The sequence below is a fragment of the Nannospalax galili genome, unplaced genomic scaffold (genome assembly GCF_000622305.1).
Source record: "Nannospalax galili isolate Female #2095 unplaced genomic scaffold, S.galili_v1.0 scaffold450, whole genome shotgun sequence".
NCBI lineage: Eukaryota > Metazoa > Chordata > Mammalia > Rodentia > Spalacidae > Nannospalax > Nannospalax galili.
Window position 1 is genome coordinate 1,869,978 of NW_008329134.1, and position 24,333 is coordinate 1,894,310.

General features: G+C 38.8%; 1 protein-coding gene across 1 annotated transcript in view; it reads right to left on the minus strand.

The window, feature by feature from the left end:
- Positions 1-24,333, minus strand: part of Hdac9 (histone deacetylase 9) — an 897,356-nt gene that overhangs the window by 12,767 nt on the left and 860,256 nt on the right. Inside the window, exon 26 of the mRNA XM_008832701.3 lies at positions 8,887-9,034. Within this exon, the coding sequence (XP_008830923.1) occupies positions 8,887-9,034 (148 nt within the window). The remainder of the gene's footprint in view (positions 1-8,886; positions 9,035-24,333) is intronic.

Consider the following 24,333-nt stretch of genomic DNA (forward strand, 5'->3'; position numbering starts at 1 on the left):
TCCATTGATCTATGTGTCTATTTTTGTGCCAGTACCATGCTGTTTTTATGACTACAGCTTTGTAGTATTCTTTGAGATCTGCTATAGTAATCCCACCAGCATTGCTCTTTGTGTTCAGGGTTGCTTTGGCTATCCAGGGTCTTTTGTGCTTCCATATGAATTTAAGGATTTTTTTTTTCTAATTCTGTGAAGTATGTCACGGGAATTTTGATTCGGATTGCATTGAATCTATATGTTGCTTTTGCTAGGGTGGTCATTTTTACAATATTAATCCTTCCAATCCATAAGCATGGGAGGTCCTTCCATCTCTTGGTGCCTTCCTTAATCTCTATCTTTAACAATTTAAAATTTTCATTGTAGAGATCTTTGGTGTCTTTGGTCATATTTATTTCAAGATGTATGTGTGTGTGTGTGTGTGTGTGTGTGTGTGTGTGTATTTTGCAGCAATTGTGAATGGGAGCATTTGCTGGTATTCTTTCTCCACTTGCTTGTTATTGGTATATAGAAAGGCTATTGATTTTTGTAGATTGATTTCATAACCTGCCACTATACGAAAGTGTTGATCAGTTCTAAGAGTTTTCTGGTGGAACTTCTGGGATTTCCTAGGTATAGTATCATACCATCTGCAAAAAGTGATAGTTTGCCCTCTTCTTTTCCAATTATTACTCCTTTAATTTCCCTCTCCTGTCTTACTGCTCTACCAAGAGTTTCAGGCACTATGTTAAAGAGAAGTGGAGATAGTGGACATCCTTGTCTGGTTCCTGATTTCAATGGGAATGCTTCTAGTTTTTCTCCATTTAAATGATGCTGGCTGTGGGTTTGTTATATATGGCTTTAATTATGTTGAGGTATGTTCCCTCTAGTCCAATTCCCTCTAGGACTTTGAACATATATATGCACGTTGAATTTTTCAAAGGCCTTCTCTGCATCTATTGAGATGACAATGTAGTTTTTGTCTTTGAGTCCATTTATATGATTAATGACGTTTATTGACTTCTGAATCTTGAACCATCCCTGCATCTCTAGAATAAAGCCTACTTGATCATGGTGAATGATCTTTTTGATGTACAGCTGTATGAGGTTTGCAAATATTTTGCTGAGAATTTTTGCATTCTATGTTCATTAAGGATATGGGTCTATAGTTTTCTTTTTTGGTTGTGTCTTTACCGGGTTTGGGTATTAGAGTGATGCTGGCTTCATAGAAGGAATTTGGGAGTTCTCCCTCTGTTTCTATCATTTTGAATAATTTAAACAGTATTGGTTGGAGGTCTTCTTTAAATATTTGGTAGAATTCTGCTGTAAATCCATCTGGGCCTGGGCTTCATTTAGTTGGGAGGCTTTGTATTACTGTTTCAATTTCCTTATATTTTATGGATCTGTTTAAACTAGTTGGTCTCTTCTTGGTTTAACTTTGGTGGTTCCCATGATTTCAGATATCCATCCATTTCTTTCAGATTTTCAAATTTAGTAGCGTATAGATTTTTAAAATATTCCCTTATAATCATCTGGATCTTTTGGGTGTCTGTTGGGTGTTTCCCCTTTCATGTCTGATTCTGTTGATTTGGATTTGCTCTTTCTTTCTTTCAGTTAACCGGGCTAAGGGTCTGTTTATCTTATTTAGGTTTTCAAAGAACCTACTCTTAGATTCATTGATTCTTTGTATTGTTTTCTTTGTTTCTATTTCATTAATTTCTTCTTTGATTTTTGTTATTCCTTCTCTTCTGCTGGGTTTGGGTTTCATTTGTTCTTGTCTTTCCAATTTCTTGAGTTGCAGTGTTACAAAATTTAATAGGCTGTTTCTAATTTTTTAATGTACGTACTTAGCGCTATAAGCTTCCCTCCTAGGACTGCCTTTAAAGTGTCCCAGAGGTTGTATTGTGTTGTATTCTCTTTTTCATTGAGTTCCAGGAATTCATTTCTTTCTTAATTTTACTTTTGACCAATCATTGTTTAGGAGTGTGTTGTTTAATTGTCATGAGTTCGTGTAGTGACTAGAGCTTTGTCCAGTGTTGATTTTGAGCTTTATTGCATTGTGGTCTGATAGAAGGTATGGAATTATCTCAAATTATTTGTATTTGTTGAGCTTGTTTTATAGCCCAGTATTTTTGAAAAAGTTCCATGGGGTGCTGAGTAGAAACTGTACTCTTTGGTGCTTGGGTGAAATATTCAAAAGATGTCTATTAGGTCCTTTTGATGTATGGTGTCATTTAATTCAGACATCTCTCTTTATTCTTTGTCCAGTTGACCTGTCAAATGGAGACAGTGGGGTATTGAAGTCCCCTACTATTACTGAGTTGGGGTTAATCTGTGTCTTAAAGGCCTGTAGTGTTGTTTTTATGAGTCTTGGTGCACCAGATTTGGTGCATATATGTAAAGGATTGTAAGATCTTCTTGGTTGATTGTTCCTTTGATCAGAATGAAGTGACCTTCCTTATCTCTTCTTATTAGTTTTACTTTGAACTATATTTTGTCAGATATTAGAATTACAACCCCTGCTTGTTTCTTAGTGCCATTTGCTTGGAATATTCTTTTCCATCCTTTCACCTTAAGGGAGTGTCTGTCCTTGAAGATGAGATGGGTTTCTTGCGGACAGCGAAGAGATGGATGTTGTTTCTTAATCCATTCACTTAGCCTATGTCTTCTGACTGGGGGGGTTCAGTCCATTGATATTTAAGGTTATTATTGAAAGATGTGTATTGGTTGCTATCATTTTGATTGTATTCTCTAATTTTGTGTTTCCTCAATTATTACTTTATTTATTTTCTTTCGTTGCCCCTGGCGTATAGTTGTTTTTCTTTCTGCTCTCTGCATTGTTTCAAGTATTGTTTGAAGGGCTGGTTTTGTGACATGTATTCTTTCATTCTATTTGTGTCATGGAAGATTTTTCTTTACCCATAAACTATAATAGATATTTTTACTGGGTAAAGTATTCTGGGCTAGCATCTATTGTCATGTAGAACTGGAAATACCTTGGTCCAAGCTCTTCTAGCTTTTATAGTTTGCATTGATTAGTCAGCTGTAATTCTGATGGGCTTTCCTTTGTATGTGACTTGTTGTTTTTCTTTTGCTGCTTTCAGCATTCTCTCTTTGTTCTATACATTTAGTGTTTTTACTATGATATGCAGTGGGGAGTTTCTTTTCTGATCCTGTCTATTTGGTGTTCTATGTCCTTCCTGTATGGGGGTTGTCATTCCTTAATTTTGGGAAATTCTCTTCTACAATCCTATTTAAGATCTAGTCAATACCATTAACCTGAAATTCTTCTTCCTCTCTTCCTCTGATACATAGATTTGGCCTTTTCATGGTGTCCCACATCTCTTGCATATTCCATTCCTGTGTTTTTAAAAATTTTCCATAAACTTTGCTTGAGTGGTCCAATTCTTTATCCTCCAGTGTTGATATTTTGTTTTCCATTTCATTCATTCTAGTGGTGAGGCTTTCCCCTGTTGTTTCAAGTTGGCTTATTGAGTTTTGCACTTCCTTCTTCATTTCTGCCTGAGTTTTCTTCAGTGTTTCTATCTCTTTTGTGAATTCATTCAGAAGTTTATCCCTACCTTCTTTTAGTTCTTTAATTTGTTTATTGGTGTGTACTTTAAATTTGTTGAACTCCTTGATCATGTTTATGATTGTTCTTTTAAATTTAGTGTCCTGTTTTATCTCTAGGTGGTTCTCCAGGTAGAACTCTTCTACAGGACTTGTGTAGTTATGTGGGGACATCATGTTTTGGCTTTCCATTTTATTATTCTTTCGTTGTGATTTTGCCACGTGAATTTCTTTTGTTGTTTATGATTCTTATATGAGAATTAGGTTGAAGTATGCTTCTGTTTGTATTATCAGGGTGAGTAGGTCTTTTCCTTATTGGTTATATAAAGTTGGTTGGTACAGGTTTCAGGTTCTCTCAGGTTTTATTTTGAAGGGAACTGATGGCTTCAGATCATCTATTCAGGAGCACCCACAAAAGCTCAAGTCAGGTTCCAGTTAGGTACACTCAGGCTTCCTTTTAAGGTTTGAACCCCTATTAGCAGGAACTCAGAGAAAATTTGGGAAATTCCTTAAGGGGGTGGGGGCTGATTTGGGGACTATCAGTTGGTCTGCTGTGCTCTCAGCCCCTATGCCAGAGGGAGGCCAGAACCCAGCACTCTCTGGTGGTCTGCTGAGATCACAGCCACTACACTGATGGAGGTCAGAACCACCTCACCACCAGGATCTGGGCACTCTCAGGCAGTCCCCTGCATTCTCAGCCCCTAGGCCAGAGGGAGGCCAGAACTCAGCACTCTCTGGTGGTCTGCTGAGATCATATCCACTACACTGATGGAGGTTGGAACCCACCCCCATTCAATACAATTCTTGAATTCCTTAAATACAATCCTCCATCCACACAGAGGTTTTGTACAATGCCCCACCCCATCGTGTTCCCTTAGCCAAACCATCTTTACTGTGCAGGAATAATACGGGTTTTAGTTAGTCAACATACTCTCAAAATGGGCCTTACCAGTTTGTACTAAGAAAAATATAAATTAAATATTTGGAAAAATCATAAAAATACAATGCTTCTTCCCTCTAAGGTCATAGCTATAGGGGGACAAATTTCACTCAGGCACTTTTAAGAAATGCTGCCACTGTCTGAAGAATGTTTGTCTTCTGATGTATTCATTTGTTCATTCAATAACTATTTGGTTATTACCTACATTTATTCAGTGTTATAACATTTTTGAGTTAGGTTTGCTAAGCACAGATTATGTAATATTATTAATTTATTACTAAGTAGTTGTTTGTTGATCTCTTGCTTTTAATGGGTATATTATTAACCAAGAAGGGTGAGATACATAGATGTCTAGGAATTGCCTCTACATCCTTATAGGTCACTGGATCATGAACAATTTATTAGGGGAAAATATACAGTAAATTGAACAAGAGTAAAAATGGTAATAGTAATAATAAAAACAACCTTTATTGGGTGATTCCTATGTGCCAGGCATTGTTTTGAGTTCTTTTGGGTTTTTTAAACTTATCCTCATAACACTGAAATCCTCCTTTATTTCAAAAGCCAAAAATTAAATTCAAAGAAATTAAGTGAAAAATGACAAACGAGGGAGGCCAGCTGATTCCAGAGCCATGCCCTGACCTTCCTCTAGCAGCGAGGATAGGAGTGAAGGACAATCATGAAAACCTGATCTCATTTTACTGATGATTCAATTCAATTTTGTTTCCTTTCATCAATTAAATGCTGTTCTATAACGAATATAGATTGAACACTAAAATACATATAAGGGCATTGAATTTAACATATTAAGCAGATTTCACTCACTCCCAGATTGCATTAGGCAATGGAAAGACATAACACAAGGGCTCCAGGAAGAGGAGGGAAGAGATGAGTGGACAGACTTCTTCCTTCCTGCATCTTCCTTCTTCCTGCATCTCAGCAACTTTTCAGCTAACACTTTGTTGATAATGATAGAAAATTAAAACCGAACTTTATTTTGGAATGTTTGCTCGGACAAACTGGTGCTCAAAATAACATATCAAGGAGTACCAGGAACTTGCATAATTTATACAATATCAATGTCTGCCAGCCTTAGAGACATGATCCCCATGGATGGGAAGTTTAGATACTCATATTTCTAACTGCAGTAGATATGCACGTGCATCAACATGGCCTACATTTCTACATGTACCATCATATTCTCCATAACAGCTCCCATTGTCCTTGTTTTGACTGGTATGCCATTCAGAGTGAAGGCCCATGACATTTGTGAGTTCTCAGCTTATTGTACCTTTTAAGTTAGTTACTCTGGGTGACAGCTCCCACTGACATTTGAAAATCCAACTTTCAGTTTTTGTTTTGAGTTTAAATAGAAAGAAATGTTTAGGAATTCTAGAATGTTGATATGCTCCTAAAATGTAATAGCTAGTCAGTCATCCTGAAGTCAGGAGGGCCAGACTGTTTTTTTATGTTTGTTTGTTTGTTTGTTTTGTCTTTTGAGACAGAGTCTCCCTGTAACTCCAGCTGGCCTGGAATTCACAGAGATCTGCCTGTATCTGTTTCCCAAGTTCTGGGATTAAAGGCATGGCCCACCATGCCTGGCAAAACTTCCTCTTGCTGTCAGCAGAACCCTTGCCAGCCAAGAGTGCTCTAAGCCCCAACCTTCCCAAAGTAGAATTGTGGAACAAATAGCTACCAAATGCACACCACACATTATTAAAAATACATGTTCCCAGCCATCAAGAGAAAAACCAAGGATCACAATTCTTGCCTCTAAACAGTATGCTGTATACGACCATGCCCATACTTTCATTCTTCTCTGACACAGGCACACTCAGGGTTTGACTGTTTTCAACTTTCTACTGACCCATCAATCACTTCCTTCCTACTCATGTCCTTTCCCACCTGAAAATTATGTTTGAAAACTGTATCCACAAACTACACCCCAATTGAATCCTCACTTATGAGTCTTTCCCTAATAACTTGTTCTTCAAAGTCCATCAATGTAGTTATAAAAATGAAATGACTGCACTGTGTTGTCTCCCCACCCCCATCCAAGAAAAATGAACAGAAAATACTTACAATGGTTCCTAGCCAGGAGCATTTTATCCCTTATTCACTAGTGGTAAATGAGTCAGATATGAGTTGGCCAGGAAAAGAGCTGCTTTACCCAAAATCTGAGTATGAAATGAGTCATCTCACTCCAAACACTAATATATCCTCCAAAATAACTGGCAAGAATTTCCTATAAAAAGAATTTTGCCTTCACTCTTTTCCATCCATTTAGCTCTCTGAGTTTTTCTAATTTTTCAATTTCCTGTGTGCTTACAATATCGCATTCATAACAAAGGCCCAGGGACATTTCTACCTCTTTATCTTACTTTTCAAGTCTTCTTCCCTACTGAGCAGGGGGACATTTCCGAGAGCATTCCCCTGGCTTTCAAAATCTCTCTCTCTCTCTCTGTCTCACTCTGTCTGTCTCTCTGTTTCTCTATCCTTTCCTCATGAAATTTATGCTCAGTTCAATTGAAATGTAAGCCCGTCTAGAATTTTTCTTTCACTTTGTTGAAGAAAGGAGTTCAAAGCTATAGAAAATAGTTCAAGTCAAACCACTATCCCCCCCCCAACACCAAAAATCATTGCAATAGATACAACCTGTCTGAAATGGACATTGCTGAGGTCAGGTGACAAGCTTCCACTCTGCTGTCCCATACATGAGGTCACAGGCATTCAAACTCCCAGTCTGCCACTAGCTGCAAGTTAAACAGCCACTATGAACTGAAGCTGGGTTAATTCCTATAGATTATCAGGAGCCAAGCACACCATCTACCCAAGGATAAGCAAATATGCTTGTAGAGGAATTCCTGCCAAAGTACTGAGGCTTTTATACTGCTTGGGTCTTGTAACATCACGCATTATTGTTAATTATTCTAAGCTCTTCAATTTCTTGGGCAAAATTACTTACAATTCACTTCTCTCTGGTTGGAATTCAGCCTCGTTTTTCTGTATTAAATGGAATCTAAAGAATAGCCTTGCTCTTTTATATCCAACACTAACAGATGTTAGTTTCCTCAGTTTTATGGCCCTCTGATGACAGACAACTAACTGGTTTTGGCGTTGGGAATAACTGCAACACCTTCAGATTATGAACTTGGTTCAGTTCTTACTGGGAACAGCAGGGGGTTAGTTCATAATATCAAAGATGTAAAATGCGTCCTCCCCTCTTCTCTGGGCAGTGTAAGAAAAGGCCTTCAAATTCAGTAACACACAAGGATTTTTTTCCATTCTCTGATAATCTTCTCCTTAAGTGGGATATAGGAAGAGAGAATAGTTGCATAAAAATGAAATTTCTTATTCAGTTCACCTACTGCTTGGGTCCAAACAAGATGTTCAATCCGTTAAACTCAGAGTATCCAGTAAAAACAAGAAAACTAGAATTGTTCAAATTTGTGCATTCTTGGGAATATTGCCAACCTATGCACTAGTAGCTGGATCTGTTTAATTAACGGTGACATTGTTGACAGTGGGGGTCTGATTCCCTTCTGAGAAACAATTCCAGAGTACAAGTCAGCAGAGCTACAGCAGAGCCTCACCTGACTCACTGTACACAGAGGAAATGTGACCTCGCAGCCAGCATCACTGCTCATGCACAGCTGCTGGGTACTGGCCACAATAGATGTTAAACCCTGAACGTGGTATTATCTATAACAGGAGAAAAAACAGGGATGTGGACAAACACAAAGACTTCCTACAAATAAAACCAGCAAACCTAAACTTAGGTTAACTTTACATCTTTCTCCAAAAATCTGTTTCTATGAAGACAAAGTGAGAACACTTCCTTCCAACAACGTAAAATAAAATCAGCATCAACCCTCCTACTCCTTCATGTACACTCCTGTCTCCTTCCCAGGCAACTGCTATCTTTACCCAGCTGGGCCTCAAGGGCAATCACATGAGTGCGTGTGCAGTGTGGCTAGTCACTACTAGCTTTCGGGGTGGTTTGTGTCCTTCTGTGTTCCCTTCCTTATATCAGAAATTTCAAATGTTGCAAGGAAGAAAGAGAATATCTGGAAAAATAGAGACGACTAAGCAAGGCCTACAAGCATTTCTTCTCATAATGATGTGCACTAAATTACCCAACAAGGAGTGACCTTTTTAACCACCTAGCTCATTTTTGTTCTTCCTCTGTGAACTCCAGCCACAGGCTTCAGATTTGCTTTTCCCAGGAAGAAATGAAACAGTTGAATTCTCCACAGCCTAAGGCAAGTGCTCAGAGGTTTCAGAGAAAACAGTTAGAGGAAGTGGAAGTGACAAGTGAAGGGAAAACAGGAAGACTATTCTGGAATGCCAGTGATGAGCCTGGACCTTACAGATCACACCATTCCCCAACATTGGGTCCATACCTGCCGTCTTCCTGAGCAAAGGGCTGTTCCACATCCACTGTCAGGGAGGCTAGAGCAGAAACTGTCTCTGTTTCCTCTTGCAGCTGAGTGCCAGGCAGAGCACAGCCCCTCGGCAGAGCTGTCGTCCTTACTGACCTCCAGTACTTGCCTAGAAAAAATCATCCACATAGGTTTGTAGGGATTTTAGTTAAATCAGTAGTAATTACAGTATGCTTACAGGTTCAACTCAGAGCAGTTGTTAAGTCAAAACTCCCTTGTTATACAGCTGTAATTTGGTTTCTGAACTGCTATAATTAAGGTTTTCTTAAAAAAAAAAAAATCTAAGAATGCCAGGTTGTGAAGTACTCATATTCTTAAGCCCAAATCTTTGTCTTGCTCAGAAGGTAAAAAAGTAAGGGATAATCCGTGGTCAACACACTTGCTGACAGACTGGCAGCTGTCCTTAGAAAGAAAGCAAACTTGAGGCAGCATGCCTTTGGGAAACTGTCAAGAGTCCTGGAGGTAGAAGACTCCTGGAGAAAACGAATGAGGAATGTAAAAAATTGCTCCTTGAACCATTAGCTTGTTTTTTTTTTTTAAAATGAAGTCGGAATACTAAAGTAAAAGAAAGCCCCAGGGATGTCAGCATGAACCTAACGGCACCTCTGCCAGAACAATCAGGCTAGTTAGCCCTGGATGTTCTTTCCTCTGCAACCTCAGGGTGTGTACCAGAACAATGACTTGAAGCTTTAAAATATGCGCTGGCTGATGTTGGAATCCGTCCATTTCTTGTACTGATGCTTCCTTTTCGCTTTTCTTTAACTTTTTTTTTTTCTTTTTTTGAGGCACAGAAGGAGAACGAGAGGAAAATAAGTCATTTCATGAGAACATGCCAATTGGATCAATGTGACAGAGAAGACAGCAGAGTCAAAGGTTTCAGCCAGTAAGCTTTTGTTTTCTTAACTGTTAAGTGTGAATACCTCAAATCAAAGCAGGAGAAGCTCCCCAGACTCTGACATGACCATCTAGGTTCAAACTGTCTCTGCAGGCCCACCAATTAGGAAGGAACCTGGTATGCAAAGAGTTTGCTTCTGTTTTTTTTTTTTAAGTGTTGCTTGAGTGAAAAAACCAAATATACTGTGTTACAAAATAAGATAAAGCCTCTGAATACAGCCCTGCTCTGGCTGTCCTTATCATGTATATAAGGCTTACTGGACCGTTATCCTTTCTCTAACTTATGAAGGAAAATCAGACTCACACCAACAACCCCTTCAGCTGTAGGAATCCACTACTGCTTTCCTTGCTGTGATCAAAGTCTGGGAATCTCAAAGCCATGAATTTGAACCAAAAAAACAAGTCTGTCAGTGGATCCACAAGCTTTTCTGAAAATTAATGCTGTGCCCAGTGTTCCTGGGCCCAAAGAATGGTCTAGTTGGAAGAGCTCTGTTAGTTAAAATGGCAATTCTTTGTGCTAAAAGGCCTATGTGATCTGTAAGAGTCAATAAGTGGTTCATGTTCTTATGGTGATGGCATGTAAGGGAAAACACGCCAGTACGAAAAAATGTTATTTCATCAAATATTTGAAAGACAAGCAGAAATCCATCAAACCAATATGTTTCCTTATGTTATTGAGGCATATTATGTTATGAGGTATAACACTGGGGCAAGCCTGTCACAGGAAGGTTTTCTGTGGTTTATTGGGAACCTTCCCATGCCAGGTACAAATGGAACACAGGATGGGTCTGGAGTGTAATGGGTGGAACTGTTGTATAGACAACGTTTAATTAACACACATGCCAATCAGCTTCAACGTCAATTAAAAGGCCACTGTAAGCAGATGAGATAGAAAACTGAGTTTCTGTTTTTGAAAAGGTTGCTCTGGAAAAAGCTCATGGATGACAGATCAGCAAGTGATAAGGATGGGAGCAGAAAATCAGTTTTATATCTTGGCAAATGTACAGGTGAACAGAATAATATCTAAAGTCAAATCAAGCATTGGAATCAATAAGGAGACACTGAGAAGGGCTTAGGAAGGATGGACCCAAGTGTAGCCCAGCATATTCGTCAGTCAGCATCCTTCCGTCTCTCAGCTTTGGAAGGTGGCTCTGATGACAGTTCTACTCTATCCCCGCTTTCTCTAAACTACAATGCCATTATTGCCTGGCCCAATTCAGAAATGTCATATTCCATCTCCAAGTAAATAGACTTGCAATGGGTCTCAGAAGAATCATTAGTAAACCTTATTTCAGCACATGGTATCCATGAACCTACTGCCCCTTTATCTTCTTGTAGATTACATGGCACAGCTACAACTATGGGCTTTCCTTATCAAGCACTGTACACTCAACAAGCGTCATTGTATCCACAGATGATGACGGTAGAAGACGTGACTTGACAACAGTCTTTAAGGAGAATGGCTGACAATGATGATCCTTTGCATTTTGCCTCCATATATATTAGTAACAGGAAGCTTTTTAAATAGGCGAGGGCTTTTTGGATAAGATTTAACATGTATAAAATATATTGCAAAGTTAAGATTAAATATTAAAAGCTTGGCTTTTATCCAAATATGTACGTTTCTGACTCAGAAATAACCCCAAATTTTGAGTTCAACGCAGCCTTGAGCAGTCTATAAAAACAGAAGAAAAAGTCTACATTACTAACACATTTGTAGCCCACTATCTCTAACTATAAACGAGAATAATTAAAATAGAAGTTGGTATAACACAGGCTGTGAAATGTGTGGTTAACTCAAACTCTGTAATTTATAGGTTACATTTTCACATGATGTGCAGGATTTTTTTTTTTTTCTTTCAGAAACAGATGTGTAAGAAAATCCTATCTAATGGCACGGGAGTAATAACGCCATTAGCACATAGGAGAAATGAACCGAGGTTTCCTACTAGACTTCTCAGGAACTGATACTCATAAAGTAAAATGTTGCTAACCCACCAGCACAGGGTTGCTCGCCTATGGTAGTAAAACTGGCAACAAAGGAGTTTTCCATTAAAACTGGACACACACCCTCCCTCTTTACTCATATCCTTTATCCTTATTCGCTTTTCCCACCGTGTAAATCTTCCCACTTTTCAGCACTTTTTCAAAGAAAAGGACTATTCAGCCTTCACCATTCTGCATTTTTGTTTTATCTGGCAAGGATAAAGTGAAGAATGAACCTATGTAAAGGCATAGGGCAGATAGTGGAATGCAGCCAGTCAAAAGCTGGAGGTGAAAGCCCAGTGCTTCCCTGGGAGAGAGGATGCCAACAAGGCATCTCTCAGGTGTCGGCAGACTGGAGAAAAATACAGATTACTCTTGGTAATTGACAATTTGGACAAATGGGCAAAAGGTTTTACTTTTGGACGTTGGTGCACAAATAACCCACAGACCTCAAAGTTTTCCCTATCAAAATCTGTCCTCACTTAAAAGCCTCTAGATCCACCAAAACTCTGCCTTCTTCATTTGTGAAACCTTGGATCCACTCTCATAAATTTGCATACTTTACTTTCTTGCCATTTGAATAAGACCCCCTTCCCTTTTTATATGCATGTTCTCCTCGGTAAAGGGATGCTGATAACTTACACTACCCTCAATGCCCATGGCTTATGGGAAGCCCAGGCCCAGAATTCTCTACAACTTCTTAATACCTTTGAAGATCCATTTATTATAGTAAAATGAAGAACTTTATCAGGATTCAAAACACTGAGTGGCATGAGAATAAAGATTTATTGAAAATCTGGTCTATAAAACAAGTGACCAGTTAATGTTTTCATCCAAACCAGCACAACGTTTAGTGTGGCAACTTTTTAGGCTAAATAGGGCTAAAAACCATATGTTATAGATATAATTATTTGTTAGTCAACAAATTATTTTTGCTCTGGATCTATAAACTTATGTTATTCAAATTTTATTTTGACAGCTAAAATTCATTTAAAGAAACAAAACTTACCTAAATCATGTATATAAAAGCAAAATAACCAATTTTTATATTGATTATATGAATATGGGCAAATAATACAAGCAAAATGTGTTGGTTTGAATGAGAAATGTCTACCATAAGCTCATGTATTTGACAATTGAACCCCAGCTGGTGGCACCATTCCTTGGGAGGTACAGCCTTACCTGAAGAAGTACATCATCACAGGTGGGCTTTGAGGTTTCACAGCTTACCCCCACTTCCTGTTCACTCTCTCTTCTTCCAGTTTGTGGATGAAAATGTGACCAGCCAGCTTCCTGCTCCTGATGCTGTGCCCTCCCTGCCTCCTACCATGATGGACTTTGTCCATCTGAAGCTATAAGCCAAAATAAACTCTTTCTTCCTGAAGTTGCTATCGTCAGGGTATTTTATAACAGCAACAGAAGAGTAAATGATACACAAAATTTATACTTCTCGGTAAATATTCACATATATTGATCATTTTCATGGCAACAATCACTCATACAATTATTACCCAATTGACATTTTTATGAAGAATGGATTTTCTGTTTCAATGGGATGTAAAGATTTCAGACTGTTTCATAACACTGTTTACAATCTTTTCAAGAGCTGAATTATATGGTTAATAAATTTGAAGTTCCTTCTTGGCTTCATGACTGGCCTTAGTATATTTGCTTCAAAAGATTTACCTTTAGCATCTCTGCTTTCATTTCTTTTTTAAAAAATTTTATTTATTATTTTTATTTTATGTGTGTGCGTGTCTTGCCTGCATGTAGGCAAGTGCATCCATGTTGTACAATGCCCGCAGAGGTCAGAAGAGGCCGTGGGATCCCCTGGAACTGGAGTACGGACAGTTGTTAGCTGTCATGTGGGTGCTGAGATTCGAACGCAGGTCTTCTGCAAGAACAACCAGTGTTCTTACCCACTGAGCCATCTCTCCAGCTCTTTGCTTTCATTTCTTCAAATATGGAATGATTGTTTTGTTTTCTGGTGTCTTTTAAAAGTTGATTCTGATACTAAGGGTGATTTTATTCATGTTCATTTTGTATGAGATCCATTGAAGTCTTAAATCTGAGGCTGTGTAGTCTTCATCATACTTGAAAACCCTCTTCTGTTGTGTCTTTGTAAAGACGTCCCCACATGCAGTTTCTTTGGAACACTGACTATAGACATGTTGGACCCGAAGGAGGTCCCGCTTCCATTAGTTTCTTCCTTTGTTGCCCTTGCTCTGTGGAGGTTGTCCAAGTACGCCTCACCTTCCCTGCTTGTTTCCTCGTTTCGTTTGGAATCCTGGGTGTGTATCATCTCCGTTGATCCCTTTAGGCTGTATTTTTTGAAAATTTCCTATGCTGTACATTTGACTCCAAAACCTTTCATTTGTATTACTTTGCATTACTGTTTTCCATATATCTCCTGATTTTATCGGAAATGCCCTCAGAATATCAAATATGAACTTTTCTTTAACATTGTAAGACTAAAGAGTTGGAAATTCAGAAATAAGGAAAAGGAGATGGGAGAATATTTAGAGAAAGAAGACATGTTCAATAGAGTATTAAATTCATTCTTAGAGATAAAAACACCAATTTAAAAAAATGGGCATTTGATCTAAAAACACACTTTAACAAAGGTATGGAACACAAACAACAAATGACTGGTTCCAAAAACCATTAGGAAAATGGAAATTAATGCTATGGTGAAATTTCACTATGTAGCTTTCAGAATGGGCGGAACCCAAAGATATAGCACCAAATATTGATGAGGATACAGAGCAACTGAAATTCCTTTGATGGGGGAATGCTGTGGATAAAAGTTCTGTGGCTGTTACAAAGGTTATAATAAAGCTTCTACATGACCCAGAAATCCCTCTCTTAGATATTCTCTCATGAAAAATGAAAACTTAAGACTATACAAAAATCTGCTGTGAATATTTATAGCAACTTCATACAGAGCTGCTCCAAACTAGGAAAGCTCCTGATGTTTCTTAGTAGACAAATGGATGAAAAAACTGTGGTATATCCAGACAACAGACACTATTCAATAATAGAAATAATTGAACTACTGATAGTCAGAAAGAGGTATTCATTTTAAATGTATTCTGTTAAGTAAAAGAAAGCAGATTCAAAAGGATGCATGCTTTTATAATTCTAGTTGTTATAAAACCTAATGGGAAAGATGAAACTTTAGAATAGAAAATAAATCAGCAGCATAAATTGAGAGCGACGAAGTGACTACCCATAGGTAGAGTTAGAAATTTTTAATGGAGGTAAGAGCTGCATTACACAATGCTTGTATCTTATCTCTCTTTCTCTGCATTTGGGTGAAACACTAACTGCTCTGTCATTTCTGTAGCGGTTGCCCAATCATCAAATTCTAACATCCTATTCACAGCAAGAGCCCCACTTGAATATTTTTATGAAAACTTGGAATTTCAATAGAATAATTTATTTTCCATTATGCATTAATGTGTGTTCAATGACCTGCTTGTCTATAAATGTCCACACCAGTGCATGGGAATAATCATAAAACTAAATAAAATGTGGTTTCCCCTCAACACAAGCAAAAAAAAAAAAACAACCTATGGTGAAGGAGATATGATTTTATACATTTACAGATAGCAATTGTGTATATGTAAAATAAAGTCACATAATTGTTCATCAGTAAGAATGAATTTTATTGTTTGTTAATTTTTAAAAGCAGCTAGGGCATGGGGAAACTCCAAATGGATGACAAACCATAAATAAAGTATCTAATCATATTATGAATGATTAATAGTCACATGTTGAAAGGAGGAGGAAATAAGGAGCCAGTACAGACATTCTTAGAAAATAAGGCTTTGACTAAGTGCTATGAGGTTAAGGACATGAAGACTGTACTCCAGTTCATGCACTGTTTCAGACAGGCATATGAATTAACAATTCTGAAACCTCTTCACATCATAGAAGAGTCCTGTGAGCCACGATAACAACTGACTTGGCAAGATATTCCCATGAGTATAATAGGGGTGTGACTGCTCTGGGAATAACCAACGTCTTTTTGATTGGATTTAAGGTCCACTTTACATGATGGAGCCCATACTGGACACTGGTATCAGGGTTAGGAACCTGAGGCTAAACAGTTCAGAGGTCATGAGGGAGAGCCTACTATTACTGTTATGTTAAATGGACACAGTTATTAGACCAACTTCTAATGAGCTATTGTTATACACATACATCAATGTATCTCTTAGCCTTCACCAGAGAATATGAGATTACAGACCACTTACCCCTGAATAAGACACCTATATCAAGCCTCTGCCTCCCAAAACTCAAGGATCACTGGAAGAGGGGGTGGAACGATTGTCGGAGCTAAAGGTGGTGTATGATCCACAAAGAAACTGTTTTCCAGACAGCTGGGCGGTTACTCATATGAATTCACAGCAATGGTGACAGCATGCACAAGACCCACATAAGCTCAAGCCAGACAAAATCCCAGCATAGAGGTACGGAGATGGGTAAGAAGCCCCAACCCTAGCTGAGGAACTCTTGGCAACTGGTAACTAGTTTTCTTTAAGGGTGTGACACTGTATGAGTTAACCAAGCTCCAGTGAATGGACCTACACCAAAGGGAATTTGCAGACACAAATTAGACTTAGGCCTTAATACAGTACATGAAGTCAGGTGGGGAGCATTAAGGTGATACACATAAGGGAGGTCTGAATATGATCAAAATGTATTTTATAAAATTCTCAAAAATTCAATAAAAATATTTTTAAAATAACTGAATATTGGTTGATAATGAGAGCCAGATTTCTCACTTTTAGAGGAAGATATTGTAAATAAATAAAAAGTGCTATGTTAAGTCCCATGGTGTTGGAGTTGAGTTAGAGGTATCAGTAGGAAATATGTTTTACAAAACATATGCCACAGTTATGATTAAATATGAAAATAAATATATCTGTGTGTGTTTGGGCTAGTAAAGATGCATGTTCCCTGGCCACATTCCCTGGGAGAGCCTGATTGATATGCTAGTAGCAATCAGTGGCATATCAGAATTTCCAAACACATTTTCCATTGGGGCCACATTCCCTGGGAGAGCCTGATTGATATCATGCTAGTAGCAATCAGTGGCATATCAGAATTTCCAAACACATTTTCCATTGTAAAAATCCAGAGCTCCTTGGAGATGGCGCTATATCCAGGACTGAGGCAGTGTGGTGGCAACTTCCTGTGTTAAGCTGAAAACAGTCAGTGTACCCACACATTTGTTTAAACAGTATTTGGAGAGTATTTCTAGATAAAGATTAACATTTGGATCAGTAGTCTCAATAAGCAGATTGGTTTTTCCAATGTGGGTGGTCTACTTAGAACACAGGACTAAGTAAATATTCTTTCTGATGTGTCTCTGAGCCATGGCCTCACTCTTCCCTACCTGTGTCTTTGGACTTTACCTGGAACTTGCCCCACTGAGTCTTCTGGTTTTCCGTCTTTCAGACTCAGCCTGAAACTTGAAATAGTTCTTCTGGGTCTTCATTTTGCCAAAAGCCGAACTTAGGGCTTTTAGACCTCTTCAACCAGGGAAGCCAGTTCTGTGTAACGATCTTTGCTTTACGTATCTCATTGCTTTTGTTTCTCCAGAGAACTCAGATGAATACAGGTGGGAAAACTAAACCGACATGTTCCAAGATGAGTTTAGGCTATCCGGCAGTGCCAGAAAGCAATGAAGTACTCATAAAATAGATGGAGCCATGCAAACAGGCCAGCTTGAAGGAGTTCTAAATGAGCAGAGCTTAACGGACTGGAGCTGACATGATAATACAGGGCTGTGACCCACATAAGTATCTATGGGTTTAACAAAATCAGTTTTTAAATCAGGCAGTAAGAAGGCCGCTGGTCACTAGATGAGATGGCAGCCAGACGAGGGCGGTTCTATGGGGCATGTGGGATTAAGAGAATGCAGGTAATCAGGTGTAGAACATTTTCAAAAACTGATTTTTAAGGCTTGCAGAACAATAGTTTTGTAAAGTTGTAGAAGAATGGATTTTCTGGAGTTTTTAAGAAGGGAGGAATTTTCCTGTGTTTAAATGCTGACAGGAAGGAATAGTTGAAAGAAGGCAGACTGGTAGCTGTGCTTATTCTAAGCAAGGTCTCTTTCTGAAATCAAAGGGAAGGGAGGAAGTCAAAAGTGAGCAGAGTGAAGTCGAAAGGGTTGTTCGAGAGAGGCAGAGAAAATGGACCTGAGATACCATGGAATTATAATGGGTCCCTTTGAGTTTCTGACCAGAACTTTGTAGGAAACCTACCCAACCACTATGCTTTGTGACCATCTCTGGTCACTCTGGTAAAACAGAAGGCAGGACTGTGGTAAAGTAGGCTGAAAGTGAGTGACTAGACCTACCCAACCACTATGCTTTGTGACCATCTCTGGGAGGCCTGTGTGTTTAGGTCCAGTGTTGCAAACTGTTGTTTGTAGAATACATCCAGAGTTAAGATTTTTTTAGGTTGGTAAAACAGAAGGCAGGACTGTGGTAAAGTAGGCTGAAAGTGAGTGACTAAATTTAAATATTATTAAATTCACTCTGTACATAGAAATCAGTAAAGGAGTGAAAGGGATAAGGAGTGAGGAGAAATGAGGAGCTGAGAACTAGGAAGTAACCTAAAGTCCTAGGTGTGCAGGTCACCCAGGACATGCATAAGGGTTAATGTTCTAGCTTATCTGTCTTTGGCAGAAATGAGAATGCCAATGGTGGCTTATGATATACTTTTCAGTTTTTCCCAAACATCTGCTAAGACAATAACAGATTGTCATCTGCTGTCCAGGATCCTCTAAATTACTTTCCCATTCTTTATTCCTATGAGTGTATGTATTTGAAAAAGGGGAAGAAAGAGCTCTGTTGTTTTAGTAACATTGCAAGCAGGACTAAAAGTGAATGGCCATTTGTCATTAATTATTATTATTATCAGTGGAAAGGAGTGTCCTCCTCATTTCTAACCCTAAAGATAAAGCTGGACCTTCACTTTTCTTCTGCTAACTCTCCCTAGTGGCTTTTGTCCTTATACACTGGATTTTATTCATTTCTTTAAATAGGTTATTTATTTGTTTACTTATTCATTCATTCATTCATTCAAGTTCATAGTTTATTGAACCTGATCTTTTAAAAATACTTTATTATTTTGTATGAGTGTATTACCTGCATGTATGTAAGTGTGATCATGTCATGCACTATCCATGGAGATTAGAAGAGGGCATAGGATCCCCTGGAACTGGAGTTACAGATGGTTGTTAGCTGCCATGTGGGTGCTGGGAATCAAACCTGGGTCCTATGCAAGAGCAGTCAGTGCTCTTAACTGTTGAGCCATCTCTTTAGACCCTGAACCTGAGTTTTAGATGTATTGTTTAAATATGAACACCTTCCCCAAGAAAGGATTCCAATTGCTGTCTTCTAGAATCTAGGAGAGATGCAACAGAAAACATTTTCAGAACCAGCCAAGCTCTTACCCCAACTTGGTGGCACATCTTAACCTCTTCTGTGTACTATCCAGATCATCACATGCTATAAGACTATTCCTCCTGCTAGTGTTACTGCTCCTTATGAAACCTCACATTATTATTATCATTGCTTTCTCGCTTGTTTCCTTATATCTTAGCAAGCTCAGTAAGGTATTAAAGTTCATTCTTTTTTCAATACAGAGTCACAGATTTTTAGGAGAGGACTGTTACAGTTTTTGTCCAGCTACACCTGAAATGGGAAATTTGGTGGAATTCAGATTTGATTTGGGAAATGGGGGAGGAAGACGAAGGTCACAAAGATATTTTAATAGAAAGCAAATGGACTTTGACATCAGTTTGTAGAGAAACAAAATCTTTCTTTTACTTCATTCTAGTGGACAGACCTTCAGCAACCTACCTGATCATGTTAAACCTCACTAATGATGAATGAACTCCATTGCAGAGTTACATGGGGACCCGACAACAATGTATACACGCACACACAAAGCAATTGATCTTCCTTCAAACCTGACCTCCTTCTAGTATATAACTTGGAATAGGAAATTCATAGCTGCTTACTAGCAGCTAACAATGTTAAACAATTTTCAGTCAGAGATATACAAATGATTTTATTTATTCTTTTGGTTTGATTAATTTTGCCTTGAAAGAAATTGTGTATGAGAAATTTCATAATTGCAGATGCAGTTGGAAAAAATTAATTATCTAGGCAGGTTAAGTCTAAGCAGATGGCAAATTCCCCTTTATCTGGGGACATTTTAGTAGTAGGGTTCCACCATAATAGTTAGGTTTCAACGTTTCAAGAGAATGGTTAATTAGGAATTCAACTCTGAAAAAGCCATGTGTATACATTTGACCTGGCTCAGATACAAGTGAGGGTTGGTGGGGTTAATAGTGCGAAAATGCCTAGTGCTGCTTTTCTTCAATGAAGGTCTGCCTGGTCCAGGGCTCTAACATCAAGGCCCCTGTCTAAAGCCAAAGACTCTATGACAAATCGCAGCTCACACCTGACATCAGTCAGGGTTTTAAACTCAGCAGGGCAGGGACTTGAAAGTCTGCCAATCCTTGCATTTTTTTCTGATTAGATTTGTTTTACAAGTTTACAAGGGGCTCCAAAGTAGACCCACAGCCCCAGTGCTGCTTGGAATTTGGCCCTGAGCTTCCAAAACTGACTATGGCTCAACCTCAAGTAGTCAGGACATCCAAAATTTCACATTTCAAGTCAAATTGGCTTTTCTCTAAATATGTCGCCTTTGAAACAAATAAGAAAAAGTATATACAAGTTTAGAGCAAGAATGAATTCACTTCTGAGAGCAAAGACACATATCAGAGCCCCCTGTGTGGCTTATGAGCTTCCTGCTCTCTGCTCATCAGCTGTGTGGCCCTGAGAAACTTAACCTGATGTCTCTCAATTTACTTGACTGTAATGGAAATGTGAATATTATTTGCCTTAGAGAGTTGTTGAAAAAGTTAGTCAATTGACGTTATGAAGACTTTTGAGACTAGCACCTGGCATACCCTAAGCACTTAATAATTGCTGTTTAATTTTTTAATGATAACTTACAGGGTTTGTTTATAAATAATTCCACCCAATGTGCCTCCGTAGCTTCAGTGGAGAGTAAAGTGGATGTTTAGACTGAAGCTGACATCCCTCCAACATTCATATCTCAGCAAAATTTGTTTTTCTTAAGCCTAATTTCCTTCTTTTTTCCCAACCCCTTTTCCTTCACTATTTTCTAGTTTTTGAGGTAAATATCGCCATCGTCTCTTGTTTTCCAAATCAGAAAACCTAAAAACTGTTGATCTTTCCCACGCCAGCTAGTTCCTTATACCAGTTCTACTTCTGGATTGGATTGCTCAGTGAACCCCATGATCTTTTCAATGGTGACCTGCTGTCCTTGACATCCCTGCTTGAAACTAAACCTCACCTTCCCAGAAATGAAAAGCCCCTTCCCAACACTACCTTCTTGTCTTTCTCCTCTGTATCCCAGAAAGATGGAAATGGATGAGAGAGAAAAAGAAAGGTCAGAAGAAGGCCCAAAATAAAAGAGAAACAACATGGGAGAAAAATGCAGAGGAAAGTGGGGTATAGCAGTGCACACCTATAATCCCAGCACTTGCAGGCAAAAGCAGGCAGGATGGCTGTGAGATTGAGGCAAGCCTGCTCTACATAGTGAGCTCCAGGCCAGCTGGGGCTACATTAGTGAGAGGCTGTCTCAAACAAAACAAAACACAGAGTAAATTTTATGTTGGGGTAAGCATTTGGGTGGATAGTTAAGACACATGTCAAGCTTGTACTATGATTTATGCAGTCCATGTTGCAATGTGGAAAAACAGCTCTTTTAACTCTGTACATGCTCCCTTGAGGTTAAAATATTGGGCAATTTCCCCCACAGCAAGATGTATGCAAATTCCTATTAGATGAAAAACAATCTGGATTTTCTCCTGGATTGTCTGATGTGCACACCCCTTTCTGTGGGGAGGGAGCAGGAAGAGTATCTCGGGTGGGAAGGGAGGGACTATTGTGAATAGCATTTCAAATAAAAGAAGGAGTTGGTACCTTTACAGCAAGTCTTATCTTCCTGTAAACAGCCATTTTCATTTATTATTTTTTAATTTTTTTTCTTAAAATATATTATTTTGTTATTTTTATTTTATGTGCACTTGTGTCATGCAATGCCCTGTGGAGGTCAGAAGAGGGTGTTGGATCTCTTGGAACTGGAGTTTCAGACAGTTGTTAGCTGCCATGTGGGTGCTGAGAATCGAACCCAGATCGTCTGCAAGAACAGTCAGTGCTCTTAACCACTGAGTCATCTCTCCAGCTCCCCATTTTTATTTATTACCATCTAGATTTCTTTAATACCAAGAGACCTGATTCTTTATTCTCGTGAAAGATCATCAATGTTTGTTTAGTATCTATTTTGCCATCTAGTTGACTACTGGAAATATTTTGATCATAGTTAGATCCTCTTCCCTAACTGCACCCCCACATCCTTCCTTAATATCTTCTGCCTAATTTCAAACACAAATATGTGTGGATATGTGTGTGTGTGTGTGTGTGTGTGTGTGTGTGTGTGTAACATTTGACCTTCAGTCAAATTTGTGTCCCCAAATGTCCTTCAGTGTGGGTCCACCCACTGGAGCCTGGTTAATCTACTCAGCATCACATTCTTAAGGAAATCTGACTCTCCCTCTTCCAGCAGTCATCAGTTGCCAATACTTCCTCAGCTAAGGTTGAGACTTCTTACCCACTTTCCCATGTCTGTGCTTGGATTTTGTCTGGCTTGAGCTTGTGGGACTTGTGCATGGTGTCGCCATTGCTGTGAGTTCATATGAGTAACTGCTCAGCTAGCTTTCGTAACTGTAGTTGATCCAGTATAGAAGATCAGGGAAAAATGAGAACATGAAAAAAAGAGTCGGAGAAGAGGAGGTAGGAGGCATTCATTCATTAACAGCTATGCCAAGCAAAAATAAAGTGCAGTCATGACCAGGAGCAGGTGCCAGACATGTTAGTCTCTTATCTTTTGGGAAAGTCTGATTTCATTCCTATTTCTCTACAGTGTGGAAAGTGTGTGAGACTTGCTCACCATGCTGCTCTCAGTTACAGTATTTGTAATACCCTCCTGCGACAAAAGAAAACATACCTCTTTCAAATTGTCCTCAACGTTGCCTGCATTCAGAGAACTTAGCGTGCGAATTTCTGTTTGCTTTAAATAATACTCCAGTAGTGTGTTTAGAGGAGCTGTAGTGACAAATTTTACATGTAGGAGGCTGAAAGTGGATCTTCCAGTCATATGTCAACACATTTGACAAGAACATGTGAAATCGCAGACTGTCCCTTCCTCATTTTGACTCTAGTTCATCAGTTTGCTTTGATTGGCAAAATAGGGAATTCTTAAAACAACAACAAATAATTATCTGGATAAGTGATAATCCATCTAGTAGGAAAAAGATACATGTAAGCTTTCAGGGAGGAAATTCCATGGTTCTGTGTGATTTCACTTACTTGCTTTTCCCCCCTCAGTAGCACCAACTTAGAAAAGCAGCATAGTGACATTTGCTCTTATGATCCTGCTGAAGTGCCTCAGAGAAGTGGTTTGCTCAATGGCTTTATGGCTGGTGAACAGGAGAAAGAACTATAGTGGAATCCATATCATTTTAAAACCCTTTACACTAGTATTTTTCAATGGATCAGCTCCAACCCACTAGCGGATTGCAGCGAATTTTAAAAGAATCCTCAAATTCTTGTGCAAATGTATATTTTCTTGATCCTCAAATCAAAGAGGAGGACTCCAAAGTTGGTTGACATTTAATAGAAGTTTTCTTACTAAATAAAAAATATGTGAATGAAAGGAAACCATGGCTCTATACCTGTAGTCCCCATACTTTGGTTTTCACACATCAAAATCAGTTCATTCATTATATGTTTTTTTTATTACTCAAATTATTGTCTTTGAAACGGAATACATTTAATTTTATGGAAAATTCATTTCATGGTCCTTCCTCTTCCAGTTTGGTGAAGCTGTTATGATGGGCCAGCACTGATATCGGGAATGACGGAAGAGGACCCTGCTTCTTACCATGGATGTAAAAGCATGGAAAGACTCGGTTACTTGGATGCTCTAAGTTAATAATGTGGCCTTTAGGAAAGCAAGTACACCCTGGAGAGTCCTTTATCCTGCTCTGGGGTGACTCTCCCTTTCTTAGTGATTACTGTTGTCAGCAGTTGTTGGTGATTGCTAAAGTAGAGCTCAGTACCAGATTCAAATCTGAAAAAGGTCTCTTTCAAGATGAGCCGTGGAAATGGCAGCTCACAAAAGCAGTTTGTGTCTCCCTAGCAGGAATGATTCATCTCTGTGGGTTGTGAAGTAGGAAGAAATGGGCTCTCATGTATTTTGTCTGCTCTTCTTAATTTTTCTATTGTAAGGCTGGCCAGCATGGATGCATATGTTAAATTGGCTTTAAAAAGTCAGTCTGCCTGGGCGTGGTGGCGTACACCTTTAATCCCAGCACTCCGGAGGCAGAGGTAGGCAGATCTCTGTGAGTTC